General features: G+C 36.1%; 1 protein-coding gene across 20 annotated transcripts in view; it reads right to left on the reverse strand.

Annotated features, from left to right (window-relative positions):
* Window positions 1–15159, reverse strand: part of LOC136844976 (longitudinals lacking protein, isoforms H/M/V-like) — a 188928-nt gene that overhangs the window by 165739 nt on the left and 8030 nt on the right. For all 20 annotated transcript variants that reach the window (XR_010855023.1, XR_010855022.1, XM_067114464.1 and 17 more), the window contains exons 4-5: window positions 14252–14548; window positions 12418–12534 (exon numbers count right to left, since the gene is read on the reverse strand). Coding sequence is in view for 18 of the 20 variants with exons in the window: in XM_067114464.1 (XP_066970565.1) it covers window positions 12418–12534; window positions 14252–14548 (414 nt within the window). In the remaining 2 variants the exon portion in view is untranslated. The remainder of the gene's footprint in view (window positions 1–12417; window positions 12535–14251; window positions 14549–15159) is intronic.

Below are 15159 nucleotides of genomic sequence, written 5' to 3' on the forward strand. Positions count from 1 at the left end.
ACGCCGAGCCTCTACTTACAAAAGCATCTCCCGTATGCCAGCACGGTTTGAGAGTTAGCGCCGAAGTGGAATTTTTTTTTTTTTTTTTTTTTTTTAAATCACAGCACGCTTAGTTTTTATGATTAGAGTTCATTTTTGGCTCCTTTTTTTGTCATTGCCTAAAGTTTAGTATGCAACCATCAGAAATGAAAAAAATATCATTATCATATATAAATATTGGAATATATGACAGTGCAAAAAAAAATTTCATATATAATTGTATACAAATCGCGCTGTGAGCAAAACGGTTAAAGCTAATGAGTTTTTTTTTCTCGTATTGTACACTAAATTGCGATGATTTTGGTATATAACAAATTGTAAAACGACCAAAGCAACACAGAGAAAATATCACAAAATGTTGCATGAATTCGTAATGTGCGGATGTAAAAAATCTTTTTTTTCAAAAATTCACCATAAATCGAAATATTGTGCTAGAGACTTCCAATTTGTTGCAAAATGAAGGTAAATGATTGACTATTACTAGAATGTAAGAGTTTTAGATTACAATTGCATTTTTCAACCATTTCTGTCGAGTCAAAGTTGGCTGAAGGTTGAAATTTTGGCACTTATCGTGATTTATATGAAAATATTTCAAAACTGATAAAAGCTACAACCATGAGTTATTTTTTGTTGTATTCTACATGAAATTGCACACATTTTCATATATAAAACTTTATGTAACGGCTAATATAAAACAGTGCAAACATTACGACAGTGACTAAAGAATTTCAGAGATTTTTGGCCGAATTAGCGTGTGCGGACGTAAGGAAAGTTTTTTCAAAAATTCACCATAAATCGAAATATTGTGCTAGAGACTTCTCGTTTGTTGCAAAATGAAGGTAAATGATTGAATATTACTAGAATGTAAGCGTTTTAGCTTACAATTGCGTTTTTCGACCATTTCAGTAGAGTCAAAGTTGACCGAAGGTTGAAATTTTGGCACATCGTGATTTATATGAAAATATTTCAAAACTGATAAAAGCTACAACCACGAGTTATTTTTTGTTGTATTCTACATGAAATTGCGCACATTTTCATATATTAAACTTTATGTAACTGCTAATATAAAACGGTGCAAACATTATGACAAAGTGACGAAAGAATTTCTGAGATTTTTGGCGTTAAGTGTACATGGACGTAGGGAAAAAGTTTTTTTCAAAAATTCACCATAAATCGAAATATTGTGCTAGAGACTTCCAATTTGTTGCAAAATGAAGTTTTTCGACCATTTCGGTCGAGACAAAGTTGACCGAAGGTTGAAATTTTGGCACTTATCGTGATTTATATGAAAATATTTCAAAACTGATAAAAGCTACAACCATGAGTTGTTTTTTGTTGTATTTTACACGAAACTGCACACTTTTTCATATATAAAACTTTATGTAATGGCTAATATAAATCGGTGCAAAAATTACGACAAAGTGACGAAAGAATTTTCGGCAGAGTTAGCGCGCGGACTTAAGGAAAAAGTTTTTTCAAAAATTCACCATAAATCGAAATATTGTGCTAGAGACTTCCAATTTGTTGCAAAATGAAGGTAAATGATTGAATATTACTAGAATGTAAGAGTTTTAGCTTACAATTGGGTTTTTCGGCCATTTCGGTCGAGTCAAAGTTGACCGAAGGTTGAAATTTTGGCACTTATCGTGATATATATGAAAATATTTCAAAAACTTATAAAAGCTACAACCATGGGTTGTTTATTGTTGTATTCTACGTGAAATTGCACACATTTTCATATATAAAACTTTATGTAACAGCTAAAACGGTGCAAATATTACGACAAAGTGACGAAAGAATTTCTGAGATGCGTCACTGATGCTTTCTAGTGGGAGAAGAAAGAAATTTAAGCATGCGCAGCTGGATCACGCTTTGTAAACAAAACAACAGCGTGATCCGTGAACTCAACATCCCTCAGAGCACGATTTAAAATTTTTATAAACTAGGCCTATAAGTATTTTTCGCGAATATTTAAAAAACTTTTGTAGTCCGACATATTTTACGTCCATTTGGCACCCGACAGACAATTTTCGTTGATGTAAAATACATCCAGTCGGCGTTAAAGGGTTAAATTCACTAAGATCCATGAACCCATTCAAGACAATCTGCTACCACACAAAAAGATTAGAATATCTCTGTCCTACTTTGCTGAAGTAAAAATTACCACTAAGCCAAAAATCAATTCCAGATGTCCTGAAAACCTGATCAGTGCAATTTTTTCTTATTTTACATATCATAAAATATCATTCATACAAATAACAAACTCCTTCCTCCAAGAAAGCCTCATAAATACCAATCTACCATATTCCAGTTTTGCTCTGTACCTTATCACTGCAAACCACTTCAATGAGACCAGTCATATTTCTGGGTTCTTACCTGGTTTATCTAAGAGAACTGTTCTAATATAAGGGTAAATATTACAGCAAGGCTAAGTTAAAGAAGTTGCACAGCAAGGTGGTGGAAAAGAAAGCAGCAGAAAGCACTACAACCAGAGAGCAAAAGATAACACCAAGAACATTTAGCAGTAGGGCACTTTAGGGAATGTTTTCCTATGTGGTCTACTTTGTCAGAGCAATCATCACTAATTTGCCAGGTTTGGTGACCATTTCTTTCCAATCTACTGCAAAGCTTTGGAATTCTCTTTCCTGCTTTTGTTTCCACTGATTTCTATTCCTCTACTGTCTTCTATGGATTTAGGCCACACTACTTCCAAAGTATTCAACAGTGGTCTTGTTAAGCTGCTCCATAAAAACAATAATGCCTAAGTTAACTCATTCTTTTATATTTCCCCCCCCCATCAGACTGACAGGATAACACTGTGCCCCTTGCACTGGCTTTGGCATAAAAAGTTAACATCCCGAAGTTTTGGAGACTACTACTTTGGATTTTGGCATTAAACTAAACCAAATTTTTGAGGGATGACCGAAACAATTAGCTCTAACCAAAGTATTTAATAGACTGCACATTAACTTGTGCTGCTGAAAAGGTTGGGGATTTTGTCAAATTTGTTTCTAAAAGGAATGAGATTTTAAATATTAAGTCACAAATACTATCAGTCTCACTAAAAACTCCTTTACTAGGTAGACCAAAGACACTTAGCTTGTGGTGACAAGGGATCTCTTTTATCAACTGGCAATTATGGCTTTCTACATCACCATCTTCAAACAACTTCAGTCTAATCTCTCTAAGGAGAAGCAACTTTTAGTGTTTTCATTTTAGAAGACTTTCACAATTTATGTCCAGCTACAGTACACTTCTTGGCAGAAGATAAGTTTCTGATGGAAACTGTACCAAGTCAGCAGAAATCTTTAGAAATCTTTATAACTTCTGGATCCAAACAATATTAAACCCTGAAAGCCTCCAAATGACCCTTGAAATACACAAAGCAGCAGCTCACAGCATTTCAATGAAAATCAACCCAGCAGACCCAGTATACCACCTCCATCTTTTTGATTAAAGTTTTTTTTTTTAAATAATAATAATAATAATAATAATAATAATAATAATAATAATAATAATAATAATAATAATAAACAATTTGTCTCAATTCTACTCTTCTTCTCTTTGTGGAAAAGTGTGATAGTGTTCATGGAATAAGAGCTTGTGAAATGTAGGATGGCCCAAGTCAGTGCACAAAATCTGAACTTGAGGTAAATGATAATATAAACAGAATTCCTATCATCAGTGATATTCCCCTAATCTCACAATAACCTGTGCCATGAATAAACTATGGTGAAAAAAAAAGAGAGAGAGAGAGAGAGAGAGGAGTTTCCATCTACAAACTTATCTGCCTCTTAATTCCATTATACACCACTCAGTTATTTGACAACTGTTCAGGAATTTTAAACTACTTAATTTCCTTCTTCAACTACAATGCCTCATGTCATCAGTCTCTGATCTCTCTTTATTCAAATGTCTCATATTCTGGACTCATTAAAATAGTCATTTTTTCTGTAAATCAACTTATGCTTTTTAGTGCCTTACAAATATTGTAAAAAAAATTGTATAATTACTAAAAATCTAAGCCCACTACCACAACTTTTTCACTTACTGTCTTGGGTTATTGTCCCCTTCAAAGAGTGCCAAATTACTAACATTATTATTTTCTTTTATATGAAGTCTATGTTTCATGTTTCCAAGTGAGTAAGTGGTAGTACAATAAAGGAGAGAGAGCTTTATTATTAAATATTTTACTTAAGCATTCTTCACTCGTAAGACTGGCCTGAAGGTTTTGTTCCAAATGAACCTACTAGATCTCATCTAATATAAAGCAACTTTGAAACTGAAAAACTGAATAACTATAAATAAATTGAACATCTGAATAAACTGTAAATGTAGGAGATCTGACAATGTCCTTCAGCGATTTCTTTCCGATCTACATTGTTGGTTGAAAACTGAACCATCACTAAAGTTGTATTGATTCTAAGCATTCTTCTGCATTCTCTACATCACATGGATTAGATGAATGTGACAAATTCAGAAAAGGGATATTTTACTTTGAAGTGGTTTCTTTTTTAGGATGAACACCACTACACTTCAACAGCTAATTCAACCTATTTCAAATCGTTATTGTCTAATTACTTATCCCACAAAGCCTGCTATTTATTAACAAATCACCAATAACAGGAGGTTGATCAGCAACATGATTTCCTGTAAGTACAATAGGAACCCAACATACTTTAATATCTATATATAATCTGCAGGATGAAATCTTCATTTGTAAAACATTGGGATTTTCATGACAATGCATCTAGTACCTACAGCATTTGCATCTTTTTAGCATATGTGATACCGAACAATAAGCACCTGGGATGGGGGGAAAATGTTAGGACAGCAGTCATACCTGCACAGGAGCAGGATGCAACAGAATAGGATAAATAAGAGCATGATAATTCATAGGCGTAGGAGGGTAAGCTAAGTCGCTAACAATGCAACAGTTAAGGCACTATTAAACCTGTATGCAGGGGTGATGAAATACATGTAAGTAACTTGTGAAACAGAGGTATCACATTACAAAAGAGAGAATATGAAATGACAAAGCACAAAAATAACAGAAAATGCTTGGAGGTCCTGAAACAAGTGGTAGCACGTCTTGACAAACAGGAAGCACACTGTGGCTAAAACACACCAATTTCATCTTTTTATTCATTCCTATTTTTGTTTTCATTTGTTACAGTAGGCAAATTAAGGCCTCTAATATAGTTATTGTTACTTTCCCCAACTGTGCTAACCATCAGTAATAAACTTATCTTTATTTATGCTTACTGGACTACATGCTTGGGCTATCAGGTACTAGTATTTTACATTTACACGATTTTTTATTTCATAAGTAACTTAATTTTGTTTTTATTCTGTTCCGCTGCCTAGCACTGCATCGAGTAACAGTTACCTTGCACCCCATATCTATTTCATATCTATTGTCATTTCAAAGTTTTCATTTCTTGAGCTTTGTGAATTAATGTTTATTGCATTACTCATCTTTCTTTTATTGTCCTAGACTTCTGGGAAGAATTATTTTGTTCTTGTTCTTTTTATGTTAGGTTATCTTGTGCTCTAGTTTAGTTTTTATATTTACTGCTATTTTAATGTCTTTTCTTGGACTGCAAACTGATTGATCCTTTATTATTGTTGATCTTCCCTACACTTATTTTCCAACCATATTCTTTTTTATATACAGTAGTATCACTGATGTTAATTCTTTTACAGTGCCAAGAGTTAGTTATGGAAATGTTTTACTCTAATTTTTTTCTCCCAAAACTGGGATCAATTTTGAGTCTCTTGCTACTTGGCACTAATGTTTATGAGGTTTCCTATCACAACCATTTATTGGAATAGTCCTCTGTTCCTTTTCCTAAATCAATCAACTAGTCCTCAAAAGACAAAATGCCTCATCCACTGGTATTTTCCCAAAACTGGCCCAGTCAACCCTACGAAGGATCATTTTAAGCCTGCCCAAACAGGAAACCACAAGTTCTACACTTCTATACTTAATGCCCTGAGGGGAATGATGCTACCAACTTTGGAGAAAACACTGCCTGTGGGATGTCCTGCTGACTTCTCTCAGGATATGTATTGACCAATAAGACAACCTAACCTGTTTGAGACCATCCTCAGGAGTGCCCTTACAAATACTGAGAAAACCTTATGGACTGGCAGTCATTCACTTAAAAGTTAGCTTAATACTTTGGGAGCATGATTAGGGTCATATTTAGTGTTTAAACTCTAGAAATAAGCATTTATTAGCATTTTTAGAGACCGTGCCAAACTTACATGAAAATTCGCCTTGCTCAAGGGGTTCTGGAACCTAACCTCGTATAAGTTCAGGGAATGACTGTACTGTACTTCCTGAGAAGAGACCACAAAACCCCAGGATGAAAAAATAAGTGGAGCAGCATTGCCACCTGTGCAATACTAACCAACAGATAAGTTATTACAAAATGACAAATTTTTACATCAATTTGTAGTTTTCATAACTACCAACCTGTGGTCTTAACATACAGGAGACCAGGGAAAGTGGGCAGTCTACTGTGATTGGTGTCTCCAGTCGGAACTACTATTCAACAAATAGTACACTTCCTCATTTTCCTCCATAGGGAGAAACTTCTTTCAGTATCAGCAATCAAGAGATACAGGGCTAACCTAGGTTTGGTTCTACGTCTAAAGGATGTTAACCTTTCTTCATGGGTGATTTCTATGCTTCCCAAATTTTTGAAAAGTCCTATTTCCAGAGAGCTCTTACACCTCCTAATTGGGATCTAACACTGGTACTCAGCAGTCTCACACGTAGTCCATACGAACCCTTGAGAGTTTCTTCAGACAGGAATTTAATTCTCAAGGGCTTTCCTTTTAGCCTTAGAATATTTCAAGAAAGTAAGTGAACTACATGGACTATCTTTTGACGTGAAACACACGAGGGGTTGGATGTCAGTAGCCTTCAAAATTTGTCCCGGAATTCGTGCAAAGACTCAAAACCCCTCCATTCACATCAACAGATTCGAGTCTTTCTCCATCCCTTCGCTTTCAGATTTTGTTGGTATAACCCTGATGAGTTAATTTATTCTATTTTACTTTTTTTCATTACATTTTCATGTCATCTGGGTTAAGATGAATAAATTGTAAGCTGCAGAAATTTACTAGCAGAGTCTCGGTTTATGTCCAAGATCTGTTCCTTTGGCAAGGTCGTAAACCGATTTTGTCCATAAGTCGGAATTTGAGCAGACGTAATGACGTAAATCAGTAAAAATAAAAAAATACATAAAAGAGAAAACAATTCCCTGAGCACATACAATACATACAGCACAAGGGTAATTATTATCCTCACATTTACAGAACAGTTGGCTTGCATACTGGGCACTGCAATGAAAGGTGAGACAGGCTTTACTAGGCTACTGGGTGGAGGAAGGTGCTGGAGATACCGGTGCAAGTGAGTCTGGAGAGGCAGAATCTGCAGAAGGTACTAGCCTCAAACTCTTCACATTCACTCCCTTCTCTCTTTTCAAGGTTTCAAACAAATTTTTAGCCTTCTCATGAATTGACATTAGGCTAACTGGGATTTGCCGTTGGTGCTAGTCTTCCAGCCAAAGCACTAATGATCGTTCCATCTCAATACTGAGACCACTACTCTGCCTTGTAGTCACAGCTGACTTCATAGTAGATACTTTCACATGTTCAAGTACATGTATGTGCCTTTTATCTTTGACGATCGTTGACATAGTCATACAACTAAACCCAATGGCACGGCCAATATTCGACAGTGTTTCGCCCTTTTCAGATTGTTTTATTATACATATCAACTTTCACTTCCATGGAGATGGCTTTTCTTTTCTTCGTAGCACTGCCATCAGAAGAGTCTGCCTTATGCTTGGGAGCCATAATGCAATTAAAAAAGTTCCCAAAAAAAGCAACGCAATTGAGAGAGAGTGAATAAGATAATTCAAGATGGCATATAGCAAGCGAGTGACCAACGGCGTCTTTCCCGTATTCCGCCAAGAGACGACGTTATTCATCCATTCCGCACAAAGTTTGAATTTACGTCCGAATGACTAAACAAGAATTTTTTTAATAAATTTATTGGAGATTGCGAGACAAAATGACATAGGTCAAGTGCAGCATAAACCAAGATCCTACTGTAATGTTAAGCCCTTGGTATGATCTAGCTCAGTGGTTCTCAAACTGGGGTCCGCGGTCCTCTGGGTGACTGCAAAGGCCTCTTAGGGGACCGTGAAGGTGTCACCAAATCCTACTGTTATATCATTTAACAAAATGGACAGGTTTTTTAAGACACAAGGTATCAAATAGGAACATGCCACTGGCGTGTGTACTGACAGAGCTCCAGCAATGCATGGTTGTCATTCTGGTTTTCAAACTTTGGTTAAGCAAAAATTGCCAGATAATATTGGTACACACTGCACTATTCACTGCCAACCATTAGTAATGAAAACCATGCCTGATGAGTTGAACAACGTTCTCAGTGAAGTAATTAAAGCAGGTTACTTCATTAAAGTGAACATACTTAACTCTTGTTTGTTTTCTGCATTATGCAAAGAAAGTGATTCCAAATCTGAAACACTCTTATTACATTCACACATAAGATGGCTTTCCATAGGGAAAGTATTGAGGAAAGTTTTCAAACTAAGTGAAGAAATGCAGCAATTTTTGGTAGACACTAAGCCAGACATCCACGCAAAATTCTCTGATGTCCATTTTCTTATATGCCTGTCATTTTTGGTAGACATATTTGAATCCATGAATTCCCTCAATCTGTCGCTGCAAGGAACAGAGATCACAGTGCTCCACTGCCATGGAAAAATGACTGCTTTCAAAATAAAGCTCACAAATATGGGGTTCTGCTCCTCCACCATTCAACAAAGTTGATTTCTCTTAACCTGGAACTATGACCATGTTAAGTTTGATGCAAGTTCATATTTTGTTGTTCCTCCAATTCATCTACCATTTTACTATTAGTAATACTGACTTGTTTCTTGGGTGATCTGATTATGTTCCAGTCCCTGATGTCTGCCTACTCTATTTCCTGTGTCCAGCTTCTTGACCTTTTGTGTGCTCTTGCCTGCCTCCATTATCTCAACCGCCATTTTGTCTACTTTGGATTCTTGGCGACTCCTAGGGATTTTTCTGCATCTTGCACGGTTAAGCTTAATATTTCAAATGTGTCTGCTGGGTTTCAAGTTTCTGATGCTTCAATGTCCTTTGGTGTCCTCTGCTGTACAAGAACCCTGATGACCCAAACATCTTAATTTTCTGGGTGTCTGCTCCTCTATCCTACTTAACAGCTCCCTGGATTTCTGTTATGTAGAATAGCCCTTGCTACCATTGCCCCTATACCTGGTTCCTCCTTGCCCAGTAGTTCCTAGATTCATGTAAGGGGGCTCATAAGCCTCCTTATGTCTAGAGGCTGAGCTCCCTGATCCCCACCTTTGTCAGATCTGATGATGTCTCCAAGGGAAATGCCTTCTAGCAACCCTGCTTGTGACCTGATCATCCTTCAGGTCCACTCACTTGTGTTGATGAACTGCACAGTTACCTGACAGTTGCAATTTCTGCTGTCTCTCGAGTGGTTCCTTTCCTGCTTGTTCAATGTCGGCAGCTTGATGTCTTTAGGGCATGGAAAACTTTCCTACATTTGCAGCTCTCTTTCAATGCTTGCTCATCCATGCTCTTCGGTTTTGGTTGCCACCCTTCGGGAACTGGATAATGATTGCTTCCTGTTCTTCGTTTTCTGGATGTGGAATTTTTTTCCCCATTTCAATCTCTCCATTTTATTTTGCTGCCCCTACCCCCTGGTCTGTCAGTCAAACCTTGGTCTGCTGCATAGATGGTTTTGCTCTTTCTGCAGTAATATCTTGCCCTGATTTGGAGTGGCTGGAGCAGGGGGGTCAAATGTGTCAAATCCTTCTCACTGATAGGTTGCCTTCAGCTGTGGTCATAACCTGGTTGGTTGCATGTTTCCCCTTCCTCAAGCAAGTCTTGCTTTTACATGATCTCTCCTCATTCCGTATACATGTGGTCATAATAATGTTGGGAGGTTTGCTCTTGTAGGTCCTTTCTGGCATGCTTCTCTTTGGAGCTTTGCCAGAGAAAAGTCTGGGGTCTTTCAGTACACAGTGTTGTTTCAAATTTCCTTGCAATGGCTCTCTTCCTTTTCCTTTATGCTTTACTGACACAATTTCCCTTTAGGCTCACAAGACTAGGGATCTAGCATTTTCAAGATTTCAACCAGTTTATAACTGAAGACTACAAACTTCTGTTTTACTAAACAATACTTATGCTGTGAAATCATAAGTATTAAATAAAAAGCATGACTTTGTCTTCAGTAATATGGCAACAAATCCATTGATCAAAATATGGAACACTCAGTGTACATTGCACAATGTAGACCTTTTCATCTCATAAGTTCTGATGCATGTGTTTATGATGTTCAGGAGTACATGCATAGCAACTTGTTAATGGCATACATATGTACGTTTCAGTAAGAATCAATGAGTCAATTAGCTCTCATTGGGAAAGGAGTAATTCATTTTACTAGCTTCTTGATCAAATAGCCTTTTGGTAGAAGAATCACTAGCTTGAATCTTTAATTGCACTTTGCATAGTTATGTCACAATGCAGTGAGCGAGGTGGTTCATTACATTCAACTTGTAATGATTTGGTTGGAGAAAATCCAGAAGCTCCAGAACAGATTCAAAGCCCTTCATTATAGTGAGTTTAGTGTCTTTTAAGTTGATAACACTTACAGCAACATTAATATGGATCTATCAGCCACCAAAGTACTGTTAGGGTTTTTTTTAAGCAAGCTTGCTTTTCCTTTTCACATAAACTTTTTTTTTTTCTTTTTCAACGCAACATTTTAATTATGCTTTAGCTCTTTCAACTCAACATTTTAATTGCGATTTAACACACTACTAAAACATAATGGCTTTAATTACACAACACATATGGAGGATACCAAGATTAAAAGGAATTTTTTGCTAACTCTGAGGCCACATTGAACCAAGGCCATGCTTTGTATGACTAAGAACTCCTTCTGCAGTTATAAATAGCCAGACTTAATTTCTCATGAACCACAACCCTTCTTACTTCATCAAAACTATTGCCAGAAAAAGCTTCTACAAAACATGGCTTTCATATTCTCTTTCAATTTAATAGCACTCTGAACGCTTCTCCAGCCACAACGTCAAGACACATTTGGATATCCAAAATTTTCAATTTTAAGCCATGAAAATGGAGACAAAATCAAATTGCTTGGATGATGAACTATGTGAGAAAACATAAAAAAGAATGGGTGAAAATGAAAAGACAGCAGGCATGTGCCAGACAAGACACACAGGCATACTCCCATGCAGGCTTCTCTTAAGCAAGCCATTCTCTTTGGCACCTTATTTTCCTTCAAATCAACAACAAAGTAACTTCAGTGCTGCCAGCTCCCTTACTCAAATTAATGAAATTTTACAGGTTTCTCCACAGAAATGCAGTGGCCCTTTAATTTCCTTAAATCATCCTTACACAATGCCACAGCTACTGACCTCGACCCCATCATCAGACATTTTCCAATTATTTTTCTCCCACAAAATCTTTAAAAAGGTTAATTGTCACAAGACATGTAAACCTTAAGAACCAAAGAAATCTTTGTTGTTTTGAAGTTTGTTAAAGAAACCTGCCATGTATTTGGCAGTCTTCTTTCCATTCATTCAAACTAGAATTCTTCAATCCAGCTAAAGACCAAGACACTTACTGGCACTAAATACTCTACTGAACTCCCAGATTTTTACATTACCATCATGGACCCAACTATTTCTTTCAACAGTTACTTCCTCCATCCTGGTTAATGTCAAACTTTACAATCCTACAGGTACTGTATGAGTAAACTGTGAACTCGAGCTGTCCTGCATGCCAAACAACCATCCCTTGTGTTTCCTGCGTCATATCTGCTTGCATTCAAGTTTCCTCATTACCTATAATAAAGTGGCCCAATTCAAATTTCTTTAATAGCTATTTATTCTCTGCCACGGTCCAGCTAGACTCAAGCAGCTTTCCCTACATTAGCCTCCTGTTATTCAAAAAAAGAAGTTAGCTCTGAATGCCCAAGTAAATTTACAAAGACTCCTGACCAACCACAGGAAACTCCAGCCATTTTCATGTCACCTACTAAAACCATCCCTAAAAATTGTTCTTCACTCTCAGATGAAGTCTTCAGTATCCTTTTAATTTTTCCATGGCAAATCAAGCACCACATCTTTCTCTGTTTAAGAACAGTATCACAAGATATTATTCATACCAGCCCAACAATTCACTCAAATACTTCCTAAAATACTCTTTTGGATCAATGGAAATCAATCTTTAAAAGCGAAGTATAACACTCACCAGCCTTTGAGACTGCTGCTGTTGTGATGCTTCCATAGGAAGCATCTCTTGATTTTGGTTTCCAATGCTTCCCTTTCCTACAGGAAGCCCACTGGAAGCATCACCTTCAGAATACCACTGAAATTACAAAACAAAATAAATAAATAAATAAATAAATAATAAATAAATAAATATAAAATATATTGATAACTATACCCATAAAAATTAATTAATAAACAATATTACAAACTAATAAAAAACTACACCACAGTAACTTTTAACAACACAAGCAGAAATATTTGAATTTTAATACATCATCTGCTTACAAAAATCTATATTATGTCACAATATAATACTTAATCTCCTATTTATAAAATTTTATACAAAGCACAAATACTGTATACCTATAGACTTTAAGGCTATTCCTTAAAAATTACTCATAACCACTGTCACACTGGGGTTAAAGAACTGATGTGTAATGGTCTTGCCATGAAGCACAAAGTATAAAAAATAAAAGAATATACTTCCTTGATATGTTCCTCAAATGGGAACGAGATTTAATATCTTCCACTCTTATCCACTTGTCTGAACATTTTTCACAGCTTAATAAGCAGATCAAACTATAGTTTATCCACTGTGCATTTCTCTGCTGGTCATCTTTATGACAGGTGAAACTTGGACAAGAGTTCAAGGTGGGACAAGACTAGATGTAACAAACAAAGTGGCCATAAGCAAGGAAGTGACATTGCAAAGAACCTGAGGCCTGCCTAATTACACCTGGCAAAGGACACAGTAGGTGGCAAAACCCCTTTGACATTGTAGCAGTTTGATTTTTCAGACAAAACGCTTAATTCAACAGATAATTCAGCCAAACTTCTTTAAGAGGTTTGCCCCAGCTTGGCAGGTAGTTTGGCATTAAGCTGCATCTAATCAGAGATGACTTGGCTCTGAACCTCCATACCACTGCCTGCCCAATATACGTCGCCCCCCCCCTTCTAAAGCAGTTTTTTTGGAGAGGGACAACTAAAGATTATCATAGAGTGGCTTCAGCATACCAAATAATGAAATTTCTTGACTCTAATATGGCTGGCATGATGGATGCTTTCAAACTATAAATAACCCTCTGCAGGTGTACAAAAAAGGAATACACCAAGATGCTCATCTGATATTCTGATAAATTATAGATGAAAACTTTTTATACCTTACCAGTATGTCAGTTATCTCAAAGTAATTTCAATATACATCATGTCAAAAGTGAACTCTGTCTCACAGATTTATATCCCATGGGGTACCACATATGGTGTACCTTGCGTGGCACTTTCAAATGGTCACAAAGGCTCTTTAAATAATTCAAAATTATAACCCAGCTACTTTTTGCCTTTTACATAATTTCCATTCATTTTCTTTTGCCTTTCAAATTTTATTTCTTTTAATAAGTTTCTTCTACTCAGATTTACATTAATGTATAATATTAAGAGTATAAAATTTATGTATTCTGAATGTGATTGTGGTGAGTAAAACAAAAGGGAAAATATTACACAGCATTGTCACTATTGTATAAATTTTCATAATAAAATTTATTATCTGGATACTTACCTACTATTAAAGAGAACTTATATTGCCTCACCTACTGGCACAGAGATAGAAGCTATCTTTATAATAGATAAGATTCATCCCAAATAATCATTATCATCATCATTTATCCAATAATTTAACCAAACAACTGAATTAAAAACACACCATACACAATAACTATCCCTGTCTTCCTTCCATACATTTCCGTTACAACAGTGTGTCCACGCTTAAAGGCATGAAAGGAAAAAGAGCGGCAACTGGAAGATGTTTTACTGTTTACCTCTTGAGCATCTGAAGGTCCTGGTAAGGCAAGAAGTTCGTCCGGAAAAGAATGCTGTTCCTGACCATGTTGCGATAGCGACTGCTCGTCTGGTGGGATGTCTTGACTACCACTACTGGTTAAGTACGGGGGTCCTAATTGGGAAGTGTCCTCAACAAGAGACTCATCATCTTCATCCAAGTCTGGAGCTTCATTTTTGGGTATAGTATAAGGAGCTTCAACTCTTGAATCCTGCCCTTCTGACCCTGAATCAACCTCTTGTATTTCTTGCTTGACACACACATCAAAAGGCAAGCCCTGAAAAATTAAGCCATTAAAAATAATGTATAAACTTTAATCATTTACAAGAAAATATAAACATATTAGAATAACTTCCAACAAAGCTCTTTCCCATTATACTATTGTGCTTTGCTTATTCCTTCACCTCCAGGAATGAAAATTTCCAAATATAAAATGGAAGTGGCCCACAGGAACATGTATACATTACTAAGCTGAAGCTTTCCTTACTTATACATGAAATGTTTTTATTCTGGTAAAAAGACACAAAAATGATCATGGTTACAAATCTTTTGCAATTGCACCATATATATATTCTACATTATAATGTATCATGTACTATCCACGCTATGCATTTTCTCACAAAGTGGCCATTTACAACAAAATGATTACTGTACTTTTATTCATCATTTGACTTTAATCATACGGCTTTATTTTGTTCACTTCAACTACGTTTGCCTAAACTTTCACAAAAGAGGAAACGTATGATAAATGTGAGGAAATTATATGGTCATAAATAAAAGAACGGCCTAAGATGCGTTACTTACTTTACCTCTACAGCAACTACCTAATTACTTTACCTTTATAACAACTATTAACCTGAGTTATGATATAAAAAAAAATTAAATATA

The sequence above is a fragment of the Macrobrachium rosenbergii genome, chromosome 13 (assembly GCF_040412425.1).
Source record: "Macrobrachium rosenbergii isolate ZJJX-2024 chromosome 13, ASM4041242v1, whole genome shotgun sequence".
NCBI classification, from domain to species: Eukaryota; Metazoa; Arthropoda; class Malacostraca; order Decapoda; family Palaemonidae; genus Macrobrachium; species Macrobrachium rosenbergii.